This window comes from Microplitis mediator, chromosome 7, assembly GCF_029852145.1.
Source record: "Microplitis mediator isolate UGA2020A chromosome 7, iyMicMedi2.1, whole genome shotgun sequence".
NCBI classification, from domain to species: domain Eukaryota; kingdom Metazoa; phylum Arthropoda; class Insecta; order Hymenoptera; family Braconidae; genus Microplitis; species Microplitis mediator.
Window position 1 is genome coordinate 6,702,201 of NC_079975.1, and position 22,666 is coordinate 6,724,866.

Here is a 22,666-nt window from a genome sequence, read left to right on the forward strand (position 1 = left end):
TTAAGCTTTTGGCATTAGTTAACTTGAATTCACATTTTTCATCTTTAAATCAAACATTTAATAGACGCGAAATCACCGTAAAAAATTAAACATTTTCTGTACATGTCTACCTTCTTCTCTCCAAAAATTTAGTTTTTCTGTTGGTCTTCAATCTTGGCGATTTTCATAATTTAATGTATATAATCATTTATTCTAGTGAATAAAACAGCCTTGGTATTGCGTTTATTTCCACCCTTATTTTTTTTATCCACATTTTGGAACGAACATGCGCTGCACGAGTTTCCTAAGCATGGCTAGACTTCAGTTGCGCTCCGTCTTTCGAGCTGTTGTCACCGTACAATATCTTATATCCGTATCATAATATTCGAAAAACATATCCGAAAATTTATATGAAATATTAAATCATAATATCAGAAATACCAAAAAATATAAACAATAATTCAATAAAATTCGTTTTGAAAATTGATACATAAATTTAAAATTTTCTCTAACTATTTGTATAATTTCAATAAATAACTATTTCAATAATAAATTCAAACTGTAACTCAGTAAATTTTTATTGCCGTAATAAAACAAAAATATGGACATTAAAAATTTCAGTGAGCCATCGATTACTTTGTTAAGAATACGTTAAGAAAACATCTTACTCCAAGTGAGTAAATTTTCATAAATTATTTATACGTAAGTTTTCAAACAAATGGGCTTATAATTGACAATAATTTTTTTAAATAATTAAAACCTGCGTAAATAAATATAAATAATTCCTATGATATTCACAATATTGTTTTTTTTTTAACGGAACAAAGTTTCATCACTTTTGTTTTTGGATTTGATTCTAACGCGGTGACCTTGTATAAAATTTTACTTTAAGTAAGCAATCGTTTTAAAAACAATTAAGTCTTCTAATGGCAGAATATTTAATATTTTATTAAATAAATAACCGACAGTTCAAGTATTGCTTGAAAAATTTAATTAAAAATTACTCTCAATTACAAATAGTAGAACTTAACAATTGTCATTCTTTCAAATATTTGCGCGTAATATAATCATCACTTCTATTCATCTAGTCCATAATGAAAAGGTTTTATAAATTCACCCAGAAGAATAATTAAATTATAATTCTGTGCGGACTTTAAGTAATTTTGTCGATACGATTCGGCTTCGTGAAGTTTTTCATTTTCTTTTTAGTGCCGCAATCGGCTAGTGTAATTACCTGAATAATACAAGTTTCTTAGTCGAACAAGCAACAGATGGATTAAATGTATTCGTTAAATCTTTTTCTAATTACTTAATTAACTAATTACAGCTTGATGAGAAAGTTTTGAATCTTATAACTTCGTGAAACTGTTCTTAGATTTTGTTCACATTTTTTAGAACTATGACTTTTTACGAGTAATAGCTTAATCTTTTTAAATACTCAGTTATATTGAAGAATTCAGAAATTAAATTCTGTAAGAGATTTTAGATATCTGTAACCACCATCGCTTAACTCAGCTGCGTCAATAGAGTGTTCTAATTAGTATTCAGTCAAGTTACGGATCGATGCTCAGGGCAATGTTGTCGTACAATAGAAATCTCTACTTATTAGTTGATGGAGTTAATAAATACGAATGCATTAATTATTTATTTATTTTTTTTTTTTTGATCTTATGTAAAAATTTCAATACGAAAGTTGTCGAAACAACATTCCTTACTGCAAATTTAAAACTAATCGAATAAGTCATAAAATGGATACCACGTGATACTCGAAAGCAAATGTAACTTTTTCTAAAATCAAAAACTTTTAAATCTATTGTTAATTCCTTTTGATCTTCTGGTTCAGAAAATCTAAAAAACGATTAACTCTAGTCAATCCCAAAACTTTCCGCTGTTTCCGAGCTCAGAGAATTCAAAAACGTTATTATTTTTCAATTTTGGACCGAAAGAAATTAGATTTCACTAAAAAAGAATAAGTTTTGTCCGACGATATGTTTTGAATGAATCAACGGATTTGAACGTTCATTACAGCAATCGAAAGGGCTTCTTAATACTTAAATTTGATTAAACATTAATACAAATTGGTTGAACGAATTTCGAGTTATGCAACAAAAACAAAACAAAAATTTGTTTATTTTTGATTTTTCGCGTAACTTGTAACCTACTCGACTGATTGACTTCATAAATTATGATCAGTTTTAAGCCTTGATGAGCCTTTTCGATTGCTGCCAAGTAGGTTTCAATCGGTTGATTTGTTCTAAAGATATCGTCGGACTAAAAAAGTTTATATACACACATCAACGCACACACACACACACACATACACATACACACATACGCGGTCGTCCATCTAAAAATAGTCAGGATATAACCCTAGGACCTTAAAACGTCAACATCGAATGAAAAATCGATTATCGAAAATTAGACCGAAACCAATAACTTCCCTTTTTTTGAAAATTTTCAATTTCCATGGTGTGAAGTTAAAAAATGGAAAAAAATAATGATATTACTGTTATTATTATTTATTTTAATTCGAATTGATAAAAATAATTTCAATAAAATAAAAAAGACTGATCATTTTCTCTAACAGACGATGTCAAAAATCTGAACTATCTAGTTTAAATAACAGACCTCCCGCTTAAACACAACGACGATGGTAAAAAATTGAAGCAATATCAATCATTTATTCATTTATGTTCGCAAGTATTATTTGAGTACAATATATACGTCAATAATAGTCATATTGAAAGCGCAGTTTAGCCACATTTTCCCACTTTATAGATAAATTAGATCACATCGCCATTCGACATTTATTGAAGCTTTTTGAGCTTTTTTTTTCATTCAAATTGTAGATAAAGACTCAAATCGATTGAATAATGCAGTATGTTTTGTATGTGCACAGAACGCTAAAATCAAGGCGTTTAGCAAAAGTTTTTTTTTATTCTCTTAGTATACGCTACACTAAAACTATATGGGGCGTGTAATATCATTGATCAGTATTAAATATTAAAGTGCTGGTAGCTTAGGGTGAATGTTATAGGGTGATATTTTAAACCTCCCACCAATCCTTAAAAGTATTTTCTTTCAAAATATTTTATTCAATTACATTAAAAATTTCACGGTTATAATGGAATATAAATATTATATCTGGTAAACGCATACTATAGAAAAAGTTCGTAACTTTTCAATACTTATTGAAGTGATTTATTTAGATCGATGTATTTGACATATAACTTATGTATAAAGTTTATGTAGCACGATATAAAAACATTTTTTTCTTAATAATTTTAAGGTGTAAACAAATTTTTAGGGGCATTTTAAGGTGAGGGTGAGGTATGGATACATTTTACACCCGCGCTATTCATGCTTTCCATGAACACCGAGGAGTTGTAAATGGAATGTCATCGGGAATCGCTGCAACTTGGGATAAAGATGGTGTGCTCAGTCTCATTGTTGTCCTTGGAGGAAGTCTTTCCCTTGTTGCACTTGTTTTCGCTTTCATAACTTACAGGTGAGTGAAAATATAATAAATTTTAATGTGTACGGAGAAAAAAATATTGTGATTGGCACGATCTACTGGATAGTGATTCGCGTATCGTAAAGGGAGCGATCTGTAGAGCTACCGTCGCAATCCGTTTTAGTCTCATTCACGATCCGTATTCCTGTCAGCACTATACGTAACAATACTCGCACTAACCTCCAAATAGCAAAACAAATATCGCGACAGTCAGTATACTGTATCGTGCTGGTCACGATAAATTTTTCTCCGTGTATAAGGACTTTTTTCATCGTTTACGTTCCGTCACAAAAATAGATTCGATCTTACGAAAGAGGCCAGATTTCGCCAGAATTACAGTAAAGTGCGGAAATTACCGTAATTGGATGTGTTCGCAAGAATTACGGTAAAATGCGGTATTTTACCGTAAAGTGAACTGTTGCACCGTGTTTACGGTAAAAATTAGGGGTGTGCGAATACTCGAAACTTCGAATTATTCGAGGCGAATCAAATCGAACAATTCGATACGAGATTCGCCTCGAAGATTCAAAATAGTTCGAAATAGTTCAAAAGATTCAAATAGTTCGAAAGATTCGAACTTTTTTAAATCTCACGTTCATTGAATTTATGATCATGTGGACTATTTTCAGGTACAAATATAATAATATAATAGTTTTTCAATTTAATAAAGCCATAAATACTAAATTTCTCAGATGCAATAATATTATTTACCGAAAATTCGGAAAAATTTCGAACTATTCGAATATTTCGAACTATTTGATATTCGGGTCTAATATCGAATAGAATCTAACGATTCGATTCGAACAAGATTCGCAAACCCCTAGTAAGAATGTCGCAAATTACGAAAAATTACCGTATTTTGCCGAAATTTAAATTAAATTACGATCGTTTGCAGTAAATTACCGTATGTTACTGTAAATTGCCGTATCAAAACGGTATTTTGCGGCAAAGTACGGGAAATACTATAATTTACCATAATTCGAACCCGCTAGAGATGCACCAGACAGTTACAGCAGTTACTTTATCATTATCTTTTTTAGCACCAATTCCGCATTTTATCACATGACCAACTGATAAAATTCGTTCACCATCAGATAAATTTCATTGGTTTTTATTTTCACCAGCCCAACATATTAGTTCACGAAAACTTAATATTTAAATAATCAAAACTATTGACATTCATGTATTTTTTTTCAAAATGCAGCTTTTTTTTTGTCATATTTATTAAGCCCAACCCATACGTCAATTCCCTATTAATTTTCTGGAGCGTGATAATCATCGTTATTTATTAGTATTTCTACATTGTTGATTTTAACTCATTACTATTTAGCATTTTATTCTAACTTATGTGATGTAATATAAGTTTCTTTGGCTATATCGATTAGAGCTCTCACGCATTATTTCAAGAGAAAAAAAATTCGATCTAAGGGTATTAAATAACATTTAGTCGGGTCTAAATTTGGGGAGAGCAATAAGAATTTTCTCATGTGAATTGAGTATCTTGCGTAAGTGAAAAAAATGGAAAAATGTAGCTATGATAAATTTTATTTAGTGCTTTAGATGTTCGGAGAAAAGTAAAATATAAATAAAAGCATCCTGATATTTTTATTAACATAAAAAAAATTTTATAGAGAATATTATAAGTCACATAACTGAAATATTTCATAACGTTAATAAAAGATGAAAAAAATATTATGAATGAAATAAAAAATATATACCAAGTGGTATGAACTGGGCGTGATTTCTATAGCAAATGACAAAGTGCATCTATTGTCCATAACGTCAAGGAGTTGAATCTACGTTTCGCGCAATGCGGCAGTAGTTCTGGTGCTTTCAAACACTGCACAAGTAGTTACGAAGTACAGTCTGGTACTACTTATTCACCCTAAGGATTGCAAAAGGGCGAATATTTGTGTAAAGTTTGTTGAGTTAACCTCTTTTGAATCGTACTAATTAATTTTTCTTTTGTAATTTCAAGACCAAAGTAGGAGAGTCAAAATGAAAAAAAATATTTGAATTTATAGAAGCAGAAATGTACTTTTAACTCTACACTTCCGTGCAAACTTCATAGAAACACTAATGGAGAAATGTTGTATTAATAATATGTACTCTATCATATATAATTAGCACATTTACTGATTCATATACATATGTTAGGTTCAAATTGCATTCACAGTAAAAAGAAAGAAAGGATTTCATAGCGCAAAAAATTTTTACTTGCCTTAAAAAATTTTCGCATGAAGAATTGGAAACGTAAATTTTTCGACGTAAACAAGTCGAGAAAAAATTTTGTTTAGTCCTAAGAAAATTTTTGTTTTCATTTCCTAATCCGAAATTTTTCTTGCGCCAAGAAATCCTTTTTCTACTGTGTACTTTTTAACTTCCGGCTAAGAAAATTGAAAATTTTCAAACATTCGGGAAGTTATTGGTTCAGTCCGATTTTCGAAAATTGAATTTCTATCAGATTTTGACGTTTTGAGGTTCTAGGAAGCTATTCTGACTAATTTCAAGATAATGTCCGAGTGTATGTACGTACGTACGTATGTAAATATCTGTAACTTTTGAACGGATGAACCGATTTTGATCTTTGAGGTGTCATTCGACGCGACTTGTTAATATCTAAAAGCTGTGAGAAATTGAGCTTGATCGGTAGGGTGCGTTCGGAGATATTCCAAAAATACAATTTTTTCAAAAATGTTTTTTTTTTTATACCTTTGGGGCTGGCCCGCAGGGTCAACCGATAGACCGATTTTTTTTTAATTTAGTTGACAATATTTTGGCTATTTCTTTATATAATGTCTTGAAAAAAAGACATTGCATAAAAACAATTTAAAATTAGCACTGATTTTTCCAAAGATATAACGTTAAAAAACAGAAACATATTAAATTTCCAATATTTATTATTCTAAGAAATTAATTACTCTTCATGAAATTGCAGGGGTGAGTAAATTTCTAATCAAAATAGGGAATCTATGACATCAGCACGTATCAAATTATTTCTTCTTAATAGTACTGATGTAACAAGGGAGTATTCATAGCTGTTACGAGAAACATTATGATTTTTCGCATGTTCGCTTCGCCTGGTAGAAAGACATAAAATTCCAATTCTACAAGATTTCGAGAAGGGTTTGCAAAGTACTTATTCCCTTTATAGCTGTCAGTATGACATACATTTGTTCTTGAAATTTCAGGTAATAAATAACGCGACTATTACACATAAAATTAGTAAAATTTTAATTTTGAGTATCACGTAAAATCTTATTACTCATTTCCTTACTATAAAATAGGCGTTTGTCAGAAGTGTTCTCTCTCAAACGTCTTTCATAATTTATAAAAAACCCCTAATCATGTTTATAACCCTAATGTATTAAATTTCTCCCGAATCTCTTTTTTTTTACTTTGTCAACTACAACCCAGTGGATTTAACTGTTCCTATTAACGGAATTTTTCACTTAAAAACTTCTGGCGCAGAGCTTAATACGCTACTTTAAAAAATATTGGAGATTTAAGAAAAAGTTGATTAGTTAATTATTAAGACAAATTTTAAAAAAAATGCTATGAAAAAAACTGTATCGGTCAAAGAAATTTACCCTCATGGCTTAAAAATCAGGAGACACGGTAGTGTCTCGCGCCAAGTTTTTAATGATCGCTAGTTTCCAAAAAAACAATAAATCATTTGTATTGTAAAATATCATGTAGATATTTGACAAAATTAGAAAATATATTAGTTTCTATAAACGAATTAAATAAAATCACGTGACAATCAATATTTGGCAGTGAATAGTCAGTTATTGCCAGTGAAAAGTATACCACTATTTGAACTAGTGACAGTATGTATACTGTTCACTAGTAAACAGTGAATAGTCACTACTTTCACTATTTCAAATTTAAGAGAACACCAATCGATAGTCACTACCGATTATTTCTTTTTCTTTGAGTTATCAAAGTTTCTGGAATACGCAAAATACCAAATAGTTGACTTTATAACCCTAAATAAATTCCATTTTATTGTATAAATAAAGCTCCATAAGAGATATTTGATCGCAAATCTGGGTCGTGTCAACTAATATGGACCATTTTCATCCTGTTTCACCCCTCTGTTTTACTTTTATGCCTTCATTTACCCTTCTTCTCGTAAAAATCGTCTTACATAAATCCCCAAGTTATAAAGACGATCAATTCCCGTCCGATCTCCACCGTAATTAAATAAATCGAGCTCATTTATGTTTTCGAACATAGAACACAAGAGTTATGGTTACAGTAAGAATTATATTCGCAAATGTCGCGATTCATTCAAACTCACCGTGATATTTTATTTGAATATATTCAATAACTAAGTCATTAAATGCTGGGACCCGCAAATCCGCTTTTAATATGAAGCAATAAAACGAGTTTATTGGTTTTAAAATAGACAAAGTATTAAATCCGAAATTTATTCATTGTAATATTCGTTATACATAACATCGTTACTAATTCCAAAAGGACTTACATTTTTATATGCCCTTTTGGCTTTAGAGAGCTTTCTAAAGCCAAAAGGGTTTACAATTTTTTTTTATTCCCAATCCTTTTGGGGATTCATTTCAAAACTAAAAATTGAAAAAAAAAAAAATTTGAAAGCTAAAAAGGCGTATAATTCAAGCCAACTGCCCTTATAAGTTCAAATTTATTTTTTTTAATTTTTAGCTTTAAAATAAGCCTACAAAACGATCGACAATAAAAAAAAATAAACGCCCTTTTGGTTTTAGGGAGCTTCTTAAACCTCGAAAGGCATATAAAATTATGTCCTTTGGAATTAGTAACGATATTGATTAACGATCAGAAGTGTATGTTCAAATCGTGATGTCTATAAAAATAAACATAATAGATTTATACGAATTTCGACGTCAATAAATAAAAGCAAACGGAATAGGGTTTCTCAAGATCTATTTATCAATCTCACTATTCTTTTAATCCTCATCCTATTATCCTCCGTCAACTCTTCGTATTATCATACTACATGGTGTCAGAAAAGGGATCTGCAATCGACGTTTTAGTTTCTTCATTCAATATTCGCAAATACTCAAAGATCCCACTTAACTTCATTTCACATTGAATGTGACTATATTGCTTATTTATTTGAAAATAATTACGATATATTAAGAAAACCATTTAAAAAACAATAAGCCGCGTCGAATGTCACCTTGGCGATCAAACTCGGTTCATCCGTTCAAAAGTTACAGATATTTACATACGTACGTACGTACATACATACATACACTCGGACATCATCTTGAAATTAGTCAAAATAGCTTCCTAAAACCTCAAAACGTCAAGATCTCGTAGAAATTCGATTTTCGAAAATCGGACTGAACCAATAATTTCCCGAATTTTTGAAAATTTTCGATTTTCTTAGCGGGAAGTCAAAAATATTACTTAATGCACTATTTTGTGACCACAGGATTCGTTCCCGGTCGGCATGAATGTCAGAAAGATATCTTTTTGTTATCAGAAAGATGGCATAATTTTTTAGATAACTTTATGATGCCAATAAGATATCTTTCTGACACTCATGCCGAGCGGGTTACATCGAACAAATGGAAATATAATATACTTTTGCACAAATGTTTCTAAGACCTATATACCTGATTAAGAGAAACACATCACAGAAAAATTTTCTGAAAGTTGTGTCACAAGACTCAATGCAAAAGCTACATTTCTAGAGAAATCTAAAGATAGACAGTAAAGAGTAGTTGTTTCTTCAAGTAAGTTTCTATCTAAGTTTTAAAATTCAATTTTGTATTTTTCTTCACTTATTTGTTTTTGTAAATAGTTTTTCTTGTACATTTGTATTTCATTCCAAAATAGAGCTTACCCGGCAGGATTTACATTCTGGAAAACATTTCCCCCGATAGCGGGAGGTTCAGACCTCACAGTTATTCCAAAACGACAGACAGACAGACAGGATAAAAGTTATCCCATTCCCGGAAATTATTGGGAAATGGAGGAATGACAAACTGTGACCTGCTTACTTTGACCTATGTTCTTATAAATCAATTTTTTATTTTTTATTTTCACCGAATGCTTAAAATTATTGAAATTGTGGTCGTCATCATAAACAGTTTTCATAAAATATATAGAAAAAGTATCATTAAAAAATAGAATCATAACTTTTAATAACAATATGAAAATTAAAACTTGTGGCACACTTGCACCAGTGATTAGAAAATTTCTCAACTAAAGACATTAACCTTCACTGGAAGCACAGAACAATATATAATAACTACTTATGATACAAGTCGGATAAGTAACAGATTATGGCATGGGTCGGTTCCAGAATGAGCTGACAGGTTGCGCTGTGTCACAAGAGAACGAGTGAGGATCTTGGCTAGAAACAAGTAAAACAAGCGATAACAAATGGAGATATGTTTTTTTTTCTTATGAGTTCCATTTTGCCCCCCCCCCCCCTTTCCCTAAATGTAGACATTTTAGAATAGGTTTCATTGTAAGAGAATAGTTGATTCATGTAATTTTTATAACTTTCACTAAGAAAAGAAGAATGAATTTAATTTTTTGAAAATCGCACAATTATTAATAACTCTATTATTTTTTAATTTTTTAATTATCAACAATTGAATAAAAACATTCAACTTTTAAACTACTAGGTACAGTTCTTAGTAGGTTAAAAAAAAAACAAAAAATAAAACTTAATCAGGAGTTATTTATATTAGTATAGTATACAAAATGTAGAACAATAATAAACAAACAAGGGATCAAGAAGATCAATACTACAGCATCTGGCACATGGCCCTTTAGTGACTATAGCCATAAAAAATTTTAAGGAACTACCATAGTAACCACATCTACATGGAGAAAAAAAAACTATTGCTGTGCATAATATTAAGCTAGTTATTATGTATATAGCAAAACATACTTCTATACTTAAATTCGACCAAACACGGTCATTGACTGGATTACGTTCCGCGCAGCAATGGTTACTATTTTTTTTTCTCCATGTGTAGGGTCGTTATTTCTCCCCATGCTATTATCAAATTATTTCAGGGTAGTATAAAATAGTAATAAGTATTGTCATTAACTATTATTGACTGCCTCTATTAGATTTCTGTACACAGTGTGCATATGGTAAAATATATATTATATATATCATACATCAATTGTATAGATATACAGTTACAGATTAATTACAAATAAATCAACATCTCACTGTTTGACCCTATTAGTAGAAACCAAAATATATATAATTTTACGTCAATAAGAGTTGTTGATGTATTATTCTATTTTATATCAAAGTTAAAAAAATATATATAATATATATATAAGATAAGATACAGAGAAAAAAAATATTTTTCGGTGCCAGAAAAAATTATCGTTTTCGATGGGTCGTTTCATACAGCAAAAAAGTTCTCAGGGCAAGTTAAATTTTTTTACGCCAAGAAATTCTTTTTTTCTGGGTCTAAATCGATTGCTAAGTAAGTCACGTCATCAAGCAATTAAAATATAACTTTTATGGACTAATATTGACTGGGATGTAACTTCAAATTTACTAAAGTAACACACGAGTGCGGACGGCCTCTGATACTTGAATGATGTTTACATCCATAATAGATAGTAACTTGATACTCTTCCACAATTTCTCTTTACATAAGTGACTTTGCAACTATACAGAAAAAAAAAAACTTTATATCAACGTTTGGTAATTGGAGTTTCATTTTAATACAGATTACGATTCAAAGCTTTAAAACGGATTGCTTTGATACTGCAACAAAAAATTAAATTAAAATTTCTTGTTAATTTGTTAAAAACATGTTCTCGATAGTGCTAAAGATAGAGTGATACAGCTAGTAGACTGCAACTGACAATGAAGGGGTGAGATAATCGAATCAAAAGTCTTGTTCTCGAGCACTCACATACATATTGCAATTTAGAATACAGCGGCATGCCAGGAACTGCAACAAAGCTATAACTTCATTCTCATGTTACTTTTATGTAATATCATTTTAATAATTCTCGGAACTTCGATCTCAGCTCAACTTAGTTAGAGTCATTCATTGCGCAATTATATAACTTATCAATCACAAAGAGACTGCTTTAAATACATACCCTGAATGACTGTGGACAGTATTGTGATAGTTATTATTATATTCAAATGAATATGAGCTATTTATATAAAAGAATTATCGCACGCCTCAAATGCGAAGCATTTAGGTGGTCTTACGGTCGAATAGCCATCGTTTCACAAAATACTCGCATAAAGTAATTTCAATAACTCAAAAGTTTAGTTGATTGTGTGCTTGTTAATGATTTTTGGAAACTTTAAAGTCTGAATAATGCGATGGTCAATTTTTTTATTAAATGTAATTGTTTATAATTAAAGAAAAGTCCAGTTTAAAATTTTATTATAGTGACGTCCTTTAGGATGCATGTCTGCGTCGCCTGGATTTAAGCCATCACGAACAATAAATCAACCTAATTCTTGTTGTGGAAGTTGTCATTCATCCTCGGGATAAACCCTATTGAATATTAGCTACCAACTCTTTCCCATTTAAAAGATATCAGTAAAAATCGATGAATTTTCTGAGATTTTTTCTTAAAATTTATCATCCATGTCTTTCTGTTTTTTTTTCCACATTTACATTCGGATACATCTCGCTCTGTTTTTTGTACGTATACTATTAATGTATTTTGCTCATGTATGTACTACTAGCGCCCCCTATCAAAAAAACTAAACCAGCTGTCAGTTGATTGTTTATTTTTGAATTTACTTTGTTTTAAAGGTTAGCGATTATGTTACAACATGGGCATTTCAGACGTGCACTTTTGAACTGTGAATAGTTAAAAGGGCAATCAAAAAAGTTTATCGAGCTTCGGACTAGAAGTGGATTGAACGAATTGGCCTTAAAACGATATCAAATCAAAATTGTAGTAAAGCCTTTCAATTTTCGAAAAAAACTATTCCAATCGATGCATTCATTTAAGATAGATACTCACACTGTATTGAAGCTTATAAGTGCACTCTAAAACCAAGTGTGTAGTCAAAATTAACACACTTGCCAAGTAGCATTGAAACGCCATAAGCAATCTATAGATATTTAACACACCGTGAAACGTGTTTTAAATGACTACAAAAAAACTATAGTGTCGCTTATGGCCTTAAACATATAACACATTTAATGTGTGTTAAAATAATACACAGTAAAAAATATTGTGTAAAATCAACACAGTTTGTGTGTTAAAATCGGTTGACACGAAATTTGTGTTGAAATTTCGACACAAACTTTGTGTAACCCCTTTTTAACACAAAGATTATGTTGAAATATCGCCACAAGAGGGCGCAAAGAATTACACAGTAACACACAAAATGTGTTAATAAAGAGTGTATAACACATTTTTTATGTTACAAAATAAAGTGACACAAACTTTGTGTTAGTTTAACACACTACAATTTTAACACAAACCGTTTTCGACACAAATACACAATATTTTTTACTGTGTACACTTGTAACACACTTGGTTTTAGAGTGTGGTCTTTGTTATAAAAATTCAAAATTACATTTAAAAAAGTCATTTTTTAAACGTTTTGACTTCATTTTACAAAGAAACTGACTGATTTCTATGCTTCTTGCTGTAATTAAAAGAGCGCATTTACATAGTGAGACATTTTGTGCATTTATATTAGAAAAGTATTTGGTTAAACTGTTTGTGTTGATTTTCAACACAGAAATCTCTTAATTCAACACAAGCCGAAAAATTTTAGAAAATTAGACTAGCTATAATACCTTCCTGTTTTTGGATGTTTTTTCATCAGAAATATGTTAAGAACACTTATCAGATAATTTTGTTCAAGCTTTTCTCTAAAATAAAAGCCCTAAACGCAAAATAAAGACACAGACCCGATGCTTTACTCTATGAACTAGAAAAGTGCACTTCAATTTTTTGATAACTTCCATTTGTTTACGAGAAAAACTTGACAATTTTCCCATTTACTGTACAAGTGCAACAAAGATAGTACCACTTGAGTGCGAATAGAGAAACAAATGAAAACGCGTCTTAAGAAATACTAAAAATATAGATTTTCTAGCTTGTAAAATATTTTCAAAGAAAAATTACTTTTTATTATAAAAAAGGTCATAATTTTTAGCCATAAGACTTCAATTCTGTCAATGCTATATTTATAGAAAGAATAAATTTCATACCTGACCGAAGATACGCACGTAAAACAAATATTTTTGAATTGAAATTAACATTGATCTATTTTATCATAAATTGCGGAAAAAAATTGGTTTGCATAAAAAAATAGGATGAATTTAACAAAAACTGTTTTTATGAATCAAGAAAGTTTTTTCTAGTGAATTTCTAAAAATTACTAAACGGTTTGTAATTTTTCTAAAGCAGGTCGATAAAATTTACAATTGATAGAGATAGTGTGTATAAATATGTATTACAAGTTCAGCGACTTTGTTTAAAGTAGGCGTCGGACCGACGGACTGAGGACCAGATTCATACGCGGGAGATCAGGGTTCGAATCTCAGTCAAGTCGAAAGTAATTGTAAATTTAAAAACTGACACCTACACTCATGATAATGATTAAAATAATAATAATGACAACAATAATGATAGTAATGAAAATTTGAAAAAAATAAATAAATAAATTTTATTTTATTTAATTCCATTTTAATTTAGAAAAATTTACTAAACGGGATATTAAAATTTACTGAATATATTCAGGTGTATTAACGCAGTTTATATTTATTTCCATATTCAAATACTAAAAATTACTAAACATAAATAAAAATTTATTTCACAAGATAGTGAAAATTACACAATTTCAATAGCGTTTTAAGTTTACAATATAAAAATTAATTATTTTAATTCATATTTTTAAATAAAGTTCCTGATATTTTTTTCCGTTTACTAAATTCATATGCATACATGCAAATTATCTATGAATTGAGGTGGATTTTTGTTATAGGTGACATATTTACAGTTCATTTATCTCTTTTTGAAGAAAAACGTTAATTAAAATTAATTCTCCATAAAATAAATATAATTTGTTTTTATTCCTATCGTTTTTGCTTTATCGCCCACTAACCAAAGCCTTAGAAGCATAATAAAATAAAAATATAAGTTCGTGCGGAAACGAGTGAAGTAAAATAACTGTCTTCAACAGAGATTAAATACTTCGGTCTATTTTTATTATGGTATCGGGTTTTATCGTTTATTCAGTGAGCGCATAAATGTGAATAATTGAATTAAATCAAGGATCGAAAAAAAATGAGTTAAAACTTTAGTATTAGAAAAGTCAAAAACTTAACAAACTCCCGTCTATCATTGCTGACAGAAGCATATAATAGAAAAATACCAGAAAAAGTACTCAAAAACTACACGTTAGCACTATTACTAATACCGTAACTTTTATACGTTATTTAAAAAAAAAAAAAAAAAAAAAGTAAGTACCGAGAATTCTTTTGTTTATTTTAAAAAAGAGGAGTAATAAACTATTAAATTCAATTTTTCAAATCGAATTTAAAATTTTCATACTTCAATATCAAATAAAATTATAATGCAAAAAAAAAGAATTGAATTTTCCAAGTGACAACGATTTATTCTCCACACAACTTGCGTTTGATTAACGTTTTATAAAGCGTAAAGCCGTATGAGTTGTGATATAATCTAATTAAATTTTGTGAAAACGTTTCAACATTTTTTGCATCTCCTAAATCTTTCGAGCGCGGAGTTTATTCATTTCCCAAAGTATTTACTGGGTTTTTCTCTGCTTTTCATACTATTTTTATTACATATTCCTCTCTACAATAATTCTTATATTTTTTTCAACTTCCTGCAATAAAAATTAACAAAAAAAAGAGAGACGGAGAGGGAGAGAGATGTTATTGATTTCAGTCCGATTTTCAGAACTTGAGTAGTAAAGAAATGTAGACATTTCAAGTTCCTATAAACTATTTCTCATTATTTTCAGGATAATATCCAAATGTATATTATTGAGCATCAGGTTTTTAAACATTCCTATAAATAAAAAGTACTAGAAGAATTTTACGATAAGATTTAATTTAATACCAGACATGTAATTCCAGAGGGATTTTTTTTTAATTACGGATTTATCTTAATGTGAATAACGAAATTTTTTTTCTATAGAAATCATAACTCGTGCCAAGCTTGGAAATATTTCATTCATTTCTACGACAAATTTTTCAATAACCAGTGTAGTTACTTAAAATATATTCAACTTTGATTGAAAATGAGAGACGACCATATCAACGATTATGTTCATTTTCGACGGTGAAACGCTAAATATATCGATCTTGAAAAATATTAAATAAATCAATCGGAAAACCTCACCAGAGTTCAAATCTTGTGAAATTTTTTAGATCAATCCAATGAACTGTTAATGAGTAGAGTTACGCTTTATTAGTCTTTGGTTCAATTTTTATTCATGCACCTCTCAATACGTACTTTCAGAAATTTTGGGTTAAATTCAATACAAATCGTGTTGTAAACACCCGCACGAAAAAATATATATGTGACATATATGCATCATGTATTGGCTATATGGTACATATATGTTATTTATATATTTTTCTGTGCGGGCAGTCTATATAAATTTTTGTGTTAATTCCATACATTGCGTTTGTGTTGATCTTTAACACTAATTTTATGTTAAACAATGGAACACATAAAATCTGTCATTTTAACAGAAAATTTGTGTAAATTAAACAGACTTTTCGTGTTAAAATTAACTAATAAATATAAGCACGACCTAACCAACTCAAGTATACTGATCTACCCTTAGTATAACTTATGTCATTTTAGCAAACAATTAGTTCGATTTTCTGTGATTTTTCTAAAAAACGGAGCCATGAATTATCCTCCCGTAAAATGAGAATGGAAAAATCATTGAACCTGATCATAAAAATATGAAAGTTATCTATGATTATATTTAATTGTAAATCAATTATAATCCAAGTTTCCTTGCAGACAATGCTGCTACAATGCTTTAATTGGTTATAGAAATGAAGAAATGCGCAGGAGTGTTTAGCTAAACAACACAAATTTTGTGTTAATTTTCGAATAACACAAGAAATCTGTTACATTACAGATTTTCTAATCATTCAACCAGTGCTGCCAGATCGTGGGATATTTTTACCCCTTCCCGGAGTGAAATATCATGGAGTGTAATGCCAGGAGGGAGTAAAAATATTCCACGATCTGACCGCACTGCATTCAACAAAAAAAATCAGTCAAAGTAAAATAACACAAACGGTTTGTGTTGAATTAATAGATTTCCGTGTTGAAAATCAACACAAAAAAATTAACCAAATACTTTTTTAACACAAATAAACAAAATTGCTAACTGTGCGACTTTAAATAAATAAATAAATAAAAAATTGTGCAAGAGGATTTTCCTTAATATTTTACGGATACGTTGCTACGAGCTCAGCTTTTTACCCATTCAAATAAAATTTGTTATTGAAATATTTGTATGCTTTTTTTCTATAGTGCTTATTTTTCTGAAAATATTTCATACCCATAAATCTGTAACATAAAATAAAAATAATAAAAAAAAAAATTGAGGTTGGAAAATAGTAAATGTATATCAGGTGATTATCTGAACCGTGTTTTAAGGGAATGTAGGTACTATTAAAATACAAAGATTGTAAAAGATTCAGACCTCGACCTCCATTAAATTTCGGGTAAAAAAAAATATATAAACTCTAAACTTATGAAAACAATTTATTTCTCTGGACTAACTTAACCCACATACTCACAAATCTAATACGTTTTATATAAAGACATGCAATGATTTTACGAAAAATATAAAAGTAAATATTTTCAACAAAATTTTTTGCTGACCATATTCTGTTCTTTTGCGTCCAAATAAAGATACTTTTAAGCTGTATGATATCTAAAATATATATCTTATTGCATCATATTCGCTCACTAAGCTCGAGGACAAAGGAAAGATACAAGGCTGCTCTACAGGGTCAATCGTTTTCCAGATTTTTATGTGAAAAAGAATAAAAATACATTGAGAAAAATTTCAAAACTGTTGAAAAAACAAAACGAATCGATTTACTTCTACAGTAAGGACTCAGTTGCATTGTTAATGGAAGCCTTTAGTATTTAGTAGCTCTTTGTGTTCCTTATTGAACCACAAACTTCATTCATAAACCCCTTTCTTGACTACTATTATATAAATTCATAGAACCGTTTAAATTGCATTTCTTAATAAAATGTTAAATAATTCGGAAAATAAAAGAGCGTTTTCATTACAAAGATATCAGTAGATAACGCTTTTAACTCCAAACATCTTGAATAACGATAAAAGAATGAATCTTAACGATTGATAATGTGAAAATTCATTCCATTATAGTTTTATCTGTTGAATTATTCATTGTTTATAAAAGAAAGAAAATAAGTATTATAATACTTAAATAGTAATGATGATCTTATTATGTAAAGAGACTGACTATATTTACAGTATGAATTCTTTTACGTATTTTTTGTGTGTTAGTAAAGTAAGTGTCACCAAAATAGGGAAAATCAACCGTCAAAGGCTTGGGCCAGCCTAGGGACGAGCGTCGGCTGAGCGTTGGCCCAAGGCTTGGATGGTAACAATGGCTCGAGCTTTGGGCAACTTAAAAATCAAGCCTGGCCTAAGCCTTGGGCAACAAAAAACCAAACCTGGGTCCAGTCTTGGGAAACGAAAGATCCAATTTGGTATTAATTGTGCTCTAGGTAGATCAATATGCTCCGGTTGTCCTTCTATGAATATGTGGTGGTTCGGCTTCACTCCGCGAGATGGCATTTACAACTCGCGCCTCTCGCAGTACCTCGTCCCTATGCCTGTTTCAATATATAACATTTCCAACATGTAAATTCCAACACGGCGTCTTAGGTTGGGTATAGGATAGACACATCTAATTGAGGAGTCTCAGCTATCGTATACTTAGACGAAACGCCTCTCACCTCACAATTTCCTTTTTCCATCTCTCCTTTTCTCATTATCACTCGCAACGTTTCACTCTTTGGTATTTGGCGACGTAGGCAGTGATATTGCAATCTAAACCTAAAGTATCGTCGCTAAATATATATCAAGTATGAATGAACTATCAGGTCAAGCTCAGGTTGAGACGAACCAATCGTCACCCACCAAGACTTAGCTCAACAAAAATCAGACCATCAGGCTAACTCTGGGCTAAGGCTTGGGCGATGGTGAGCTGCCGAGGCTCGGCTTATGGTCAGCATTGGCGACTCCTACCTGGGTACAGATCGTCCAATAGTTTTTAAAAGAAATAAATGCTAATACCGGGAAATGAAAATTGGAAAATTGTAGATTGTCATTTGAAAGTAGTGCTTTATAAAATAAAATAAAATGGTTGAGATATAACAGTATATCAGTCGCAATAGTTGTATTTTAGATCTAGCTAAATTCATAAGGTAAAGTGGAAAAAAACTTTCCACTTCATGAAACATGCAAATATCCCACCCGAGATACTTTTGAATTTAATCTGACGACTAGATGCTTTGAGTCTTACGATACATAAATGTAGTAGCTTTCTCGCATTCATATTACGTCGTACACGACTACAATGGTAGATATACATTACACCAATTCAATATCCTCTGTAGCAAGTTGTTTTTGCTCTTCTAATGAAAAAAAAGGATAAAACGTGTACACGTTTTCAAAGAGATTAAAGTAGTAAAATATATTATTTATCGACAATTTTTGCATTCCTTAACAACTACAAAGAAGGCAATCCATATTTTGTGATAAGTTTGTGGTTCATTAAAAAAATATTTATCTATATTATTAAGAGAATAAGGAAAATTTCGTTCCTGCCATATCTATATGATAGAATTAGCTAATGTTATTGAAATTGGTATCATTAGATAGGTCTTGACTTGGTTTTGTTCCTTTTCATAGTTTAAACTCTTTTTAATTGCCAAGTATTGAGATAAATAGATTTATCTATATCATTTGAATTACATTTAAATTACGCAAGAAAAAAGACGATCGTATTTATTTTCTTTAAATAAATTAATACTTTAATTATTCTGTCACTAAATATGACTGAATGTCACTGAATATATAGCTATATTATTTATATCGCGTTACTTATTCCAAAATGACAGATTTTTATACTCCCTTTTGGTTTTAGGAAGCTTCTCAAAGCCAAAAAAGTGTGCATAGAAAAAAAAGGATTCATTGACACAAAAAATCTTTACTCGCCTAAAGAAAATTTTTACTAACCCCAATAAATTTTTTGCATTGTGAATTGAAAACAAAAATTTATTTAGAACTAGAAAAAATTACTTGATGCCAGGAATTATTTCTTGACCAAAAAAATCTTTTCTCGCCCCAAGACAATTTTTGTATTTAATTCGTAATGCATAAAATTTCTTGGTGCAAATTAAAATTTTTCGCGGCAAGAAATTTTTTTTTTCTGAGTATGTTATAAATTTAGTAGTGATATTTAGGCAGTCGCGTAGTGACTGCAGGTTGCTCGTATTTTTTAATTTTTCTCGATTAACACATATTCTATAATATAGAATTATTCACGTTATTGAAATCATTTTGACTCAAATTCAACCTTGAATAACTTTCGAAGGAGTGTCAAAAGTAAAAATGTTAAATCGAAAAAATATATCAATTTATTAAGCTTAATTAATCGAAAACGTCTTGTCTGACGAAAATTTTCAATCAGACCTTTTTTGTAGGGAATTTAATTAATAACATAAGAATAAGTGGAAATGAATTTTTTTTACTCCAATGTTTTAGCAGTTCTGACGTAAAACATCAAATTATGACTTAAAATTATAAATAGCGATGATAAACCTCTTTAAATTAATATTAAGGGCTCAAACTTTCATGAAAATTTTTTTTTGTCATTCTGAATAATATTTTCGATATAGCTAAGAAAAAAAAAATAGTCAATTTTGGAATATATATTTTAAAATTCATCATGTGTAAGCAATTGTTATTCTTGTAAAATCACACAGATTAATGGTCGATTAACAACGAGAAAATTAACCAAATAATAACACACGAAAAGAAATATTTAAGTACGGTTCCTAGTTGATTATAAGAAATAACACTTTATGCCTATTATGGGAATGATCACATGACATTATGGGATCCTTTTCTCCGATGTCTGAGTAAAGATCTCACTAAAATAGAAACGGTTTCTTTGTGGTATTGCTATTAAACTATGGTACTAATTCCCATAAAATTGTATTTGGTCCCGTACCTTTCTTCGATATATTTTTTATTAACGTTAAATAACTGTCAGTTATTATCGTTTATATTTCAAAAAAAAGTCAATTTTAAAATTAAATTTCAACATACATTAAATTTACGTTTTATTTATTGATGGAAAATACAATTGAACGCTTGGCGAAGCATGTAGAGGATTATTGGATTTCATCGAATGTCAGTGGGAAGTCGCGAATAAAACGACTGTACGACTACATACATCTCATCACATCACATCTCATTTGCAATATAATATACCTATGATTGGCGAACCGCAATTACACGTTCTGCCGTAATTTTCGATAGTGCCATACATATAGTACAAGTGAAATGGAATGATCGTTCGCGTACTTGTGTATAATTAATATCCGTATAATCATAAGCAATGGTTTGTATTAGTATTTGATATCCACATCGTCAATATTTGTGTACCGCTATTATATATATGGATTTAAGCTTAACATCATACTGTTGAAAATATGAAAAATAATTCCGAATTAATACTATTCTGTCTACACTGAAAAAAAATTTATTTAATATTCATTAAATTTATTTGTATATAATAAGCGTTTAATTACGTTTTATTCATTCCAAATTTTATTAGTATTGAATAAGCCAACATAAATATTTGATGAATTTAATTTAAAATATTGGCAGAAAATATACGTTTATTAATTACCATCGAGTATCACTTATAATTCCATACAATAACGAAAAATTAATCAAATATGAAATTGCTTTACAAATGCAATAAAGACTACACTGTAAAAAATTTTTCGTGTGAATATAGTGCCCGAGGAGTTTACACGGTCTGCTCAGTGTGAATTAACGGTGTGAAATATCAAAAATTTAATTTTCCGCCATGAAAATCAACGAGCTCGAAAATTCGGAGAAGTATTTCATGTATTATGATGAGAAAATTCATATAGAAAAAATAAATAAATATAAAACAGCTAGATGGGAGTTGTTTCATATGAAATATTTCTTAGATCTCACTTATTTATTGTTATGTATATAAAAAAAAAAACAGTGTAACTAGAAAATGCTTTATAAACCCTTTGATATTTTATTACAGCCTGTTTTCCGACTTACGAAGTTTGGCGGGAACAACGCTGATGAATTTACTGGCTTCTCTGTTTATGGTGCAACTTCTTTTCATTATCGGTGTTGGCGGAGTTCAGGTAAAATATTCCTCTGATATTCACATAGCTGAGTAAAAATAAAATAAACCTACGTAGAACTGTGAAAGAATGGATTAGATATACGTAGATCTAAAAATTAAAATGTTATACAATTAAATTAGATCTACCTAGATTGATTCATCGAACCGTTTCTGACAAAATTTTCCATGACTAATCAATTGACTTTTTAACATAAATTTTGTATTAATTTTAAAATCACACCTAGTAAATGTGTTGATTTAACACAAAAAATTTAACATAGATGCACAATATGTTTTACCGTGTACACTGTAAAAAATCGGGAGTGAATCCGGATTTAATTTCAATCCAAATTCACTCCGCATTCACTCCGCCACTCGGAGTTCCGGAGTTTTGAAAAAAACTCTCGGAGTGACGCGGATTTGATTTCACTCCCAATTCATTCCGGTTCGGAGTTTTAACATTTAAATGAATTTATATTAATTTATATTAAACTGTTAAACACTGAGTGCGTGCGGGTGTCTGTGTGCGCGAGTGTGCGAGAGCATGTGTGTGCGAGAGCTTGTTTGTGTGCGTGTGTCCAAATATGTGTGTGCGTGTGTGTGTGCGTATCAGCTGATCAGTCATGTAATACGCGAGTTTCTACTTCGATTTTATTTAGTTTAGTTATTATTTATTAATAATATTTTTAAAACTCCTCTCCGGAGTGAATAATTAAAAATTGATTCACTCCGGATTTAATCCACG

The 22,666-nt window shown here is 30.0% G+C and overlaps 1 protein-coding gene across 3 annotated transcripts in view; it reads left to right on the forward strand.

The window, feature by feature from the left end:
* Window positions 1–321: 321 nt before the first annotated feature.
* Window positions 322–22,666, forward strand: part of LOC130671058 (cadherin EGF LAG seven-pass G-type receptor 1-like) — a 34,914-nt gene continuing 12,569 nt past the window's right edge. The window contains exons 1-3 of one of the 3 annotated variants that reach the window (XM_057474744.1): window positions 322–681; window positions 3,287–3,487; window positions 21,835–21,940. In XM_057474744.1, coding sequence (XP_057330727.1) covers window positions 3,312–3,487; window positions 21,835–21,940 — 282 coding nt within the window. In that variant the 5' untranslated portion in view covers window positions 322–681; window positions 3,287–3,311. Of the gene's footprint in view, window positions 682–3,286; window positions 3,488–11,210; window positions 11,357–21,834; window positions 21,941–22,666 lie in introns of those variants that run through there. The other 2 variants (XM_057474743.1, XM_057474745.1) reach the window with 2 other exon arrangements.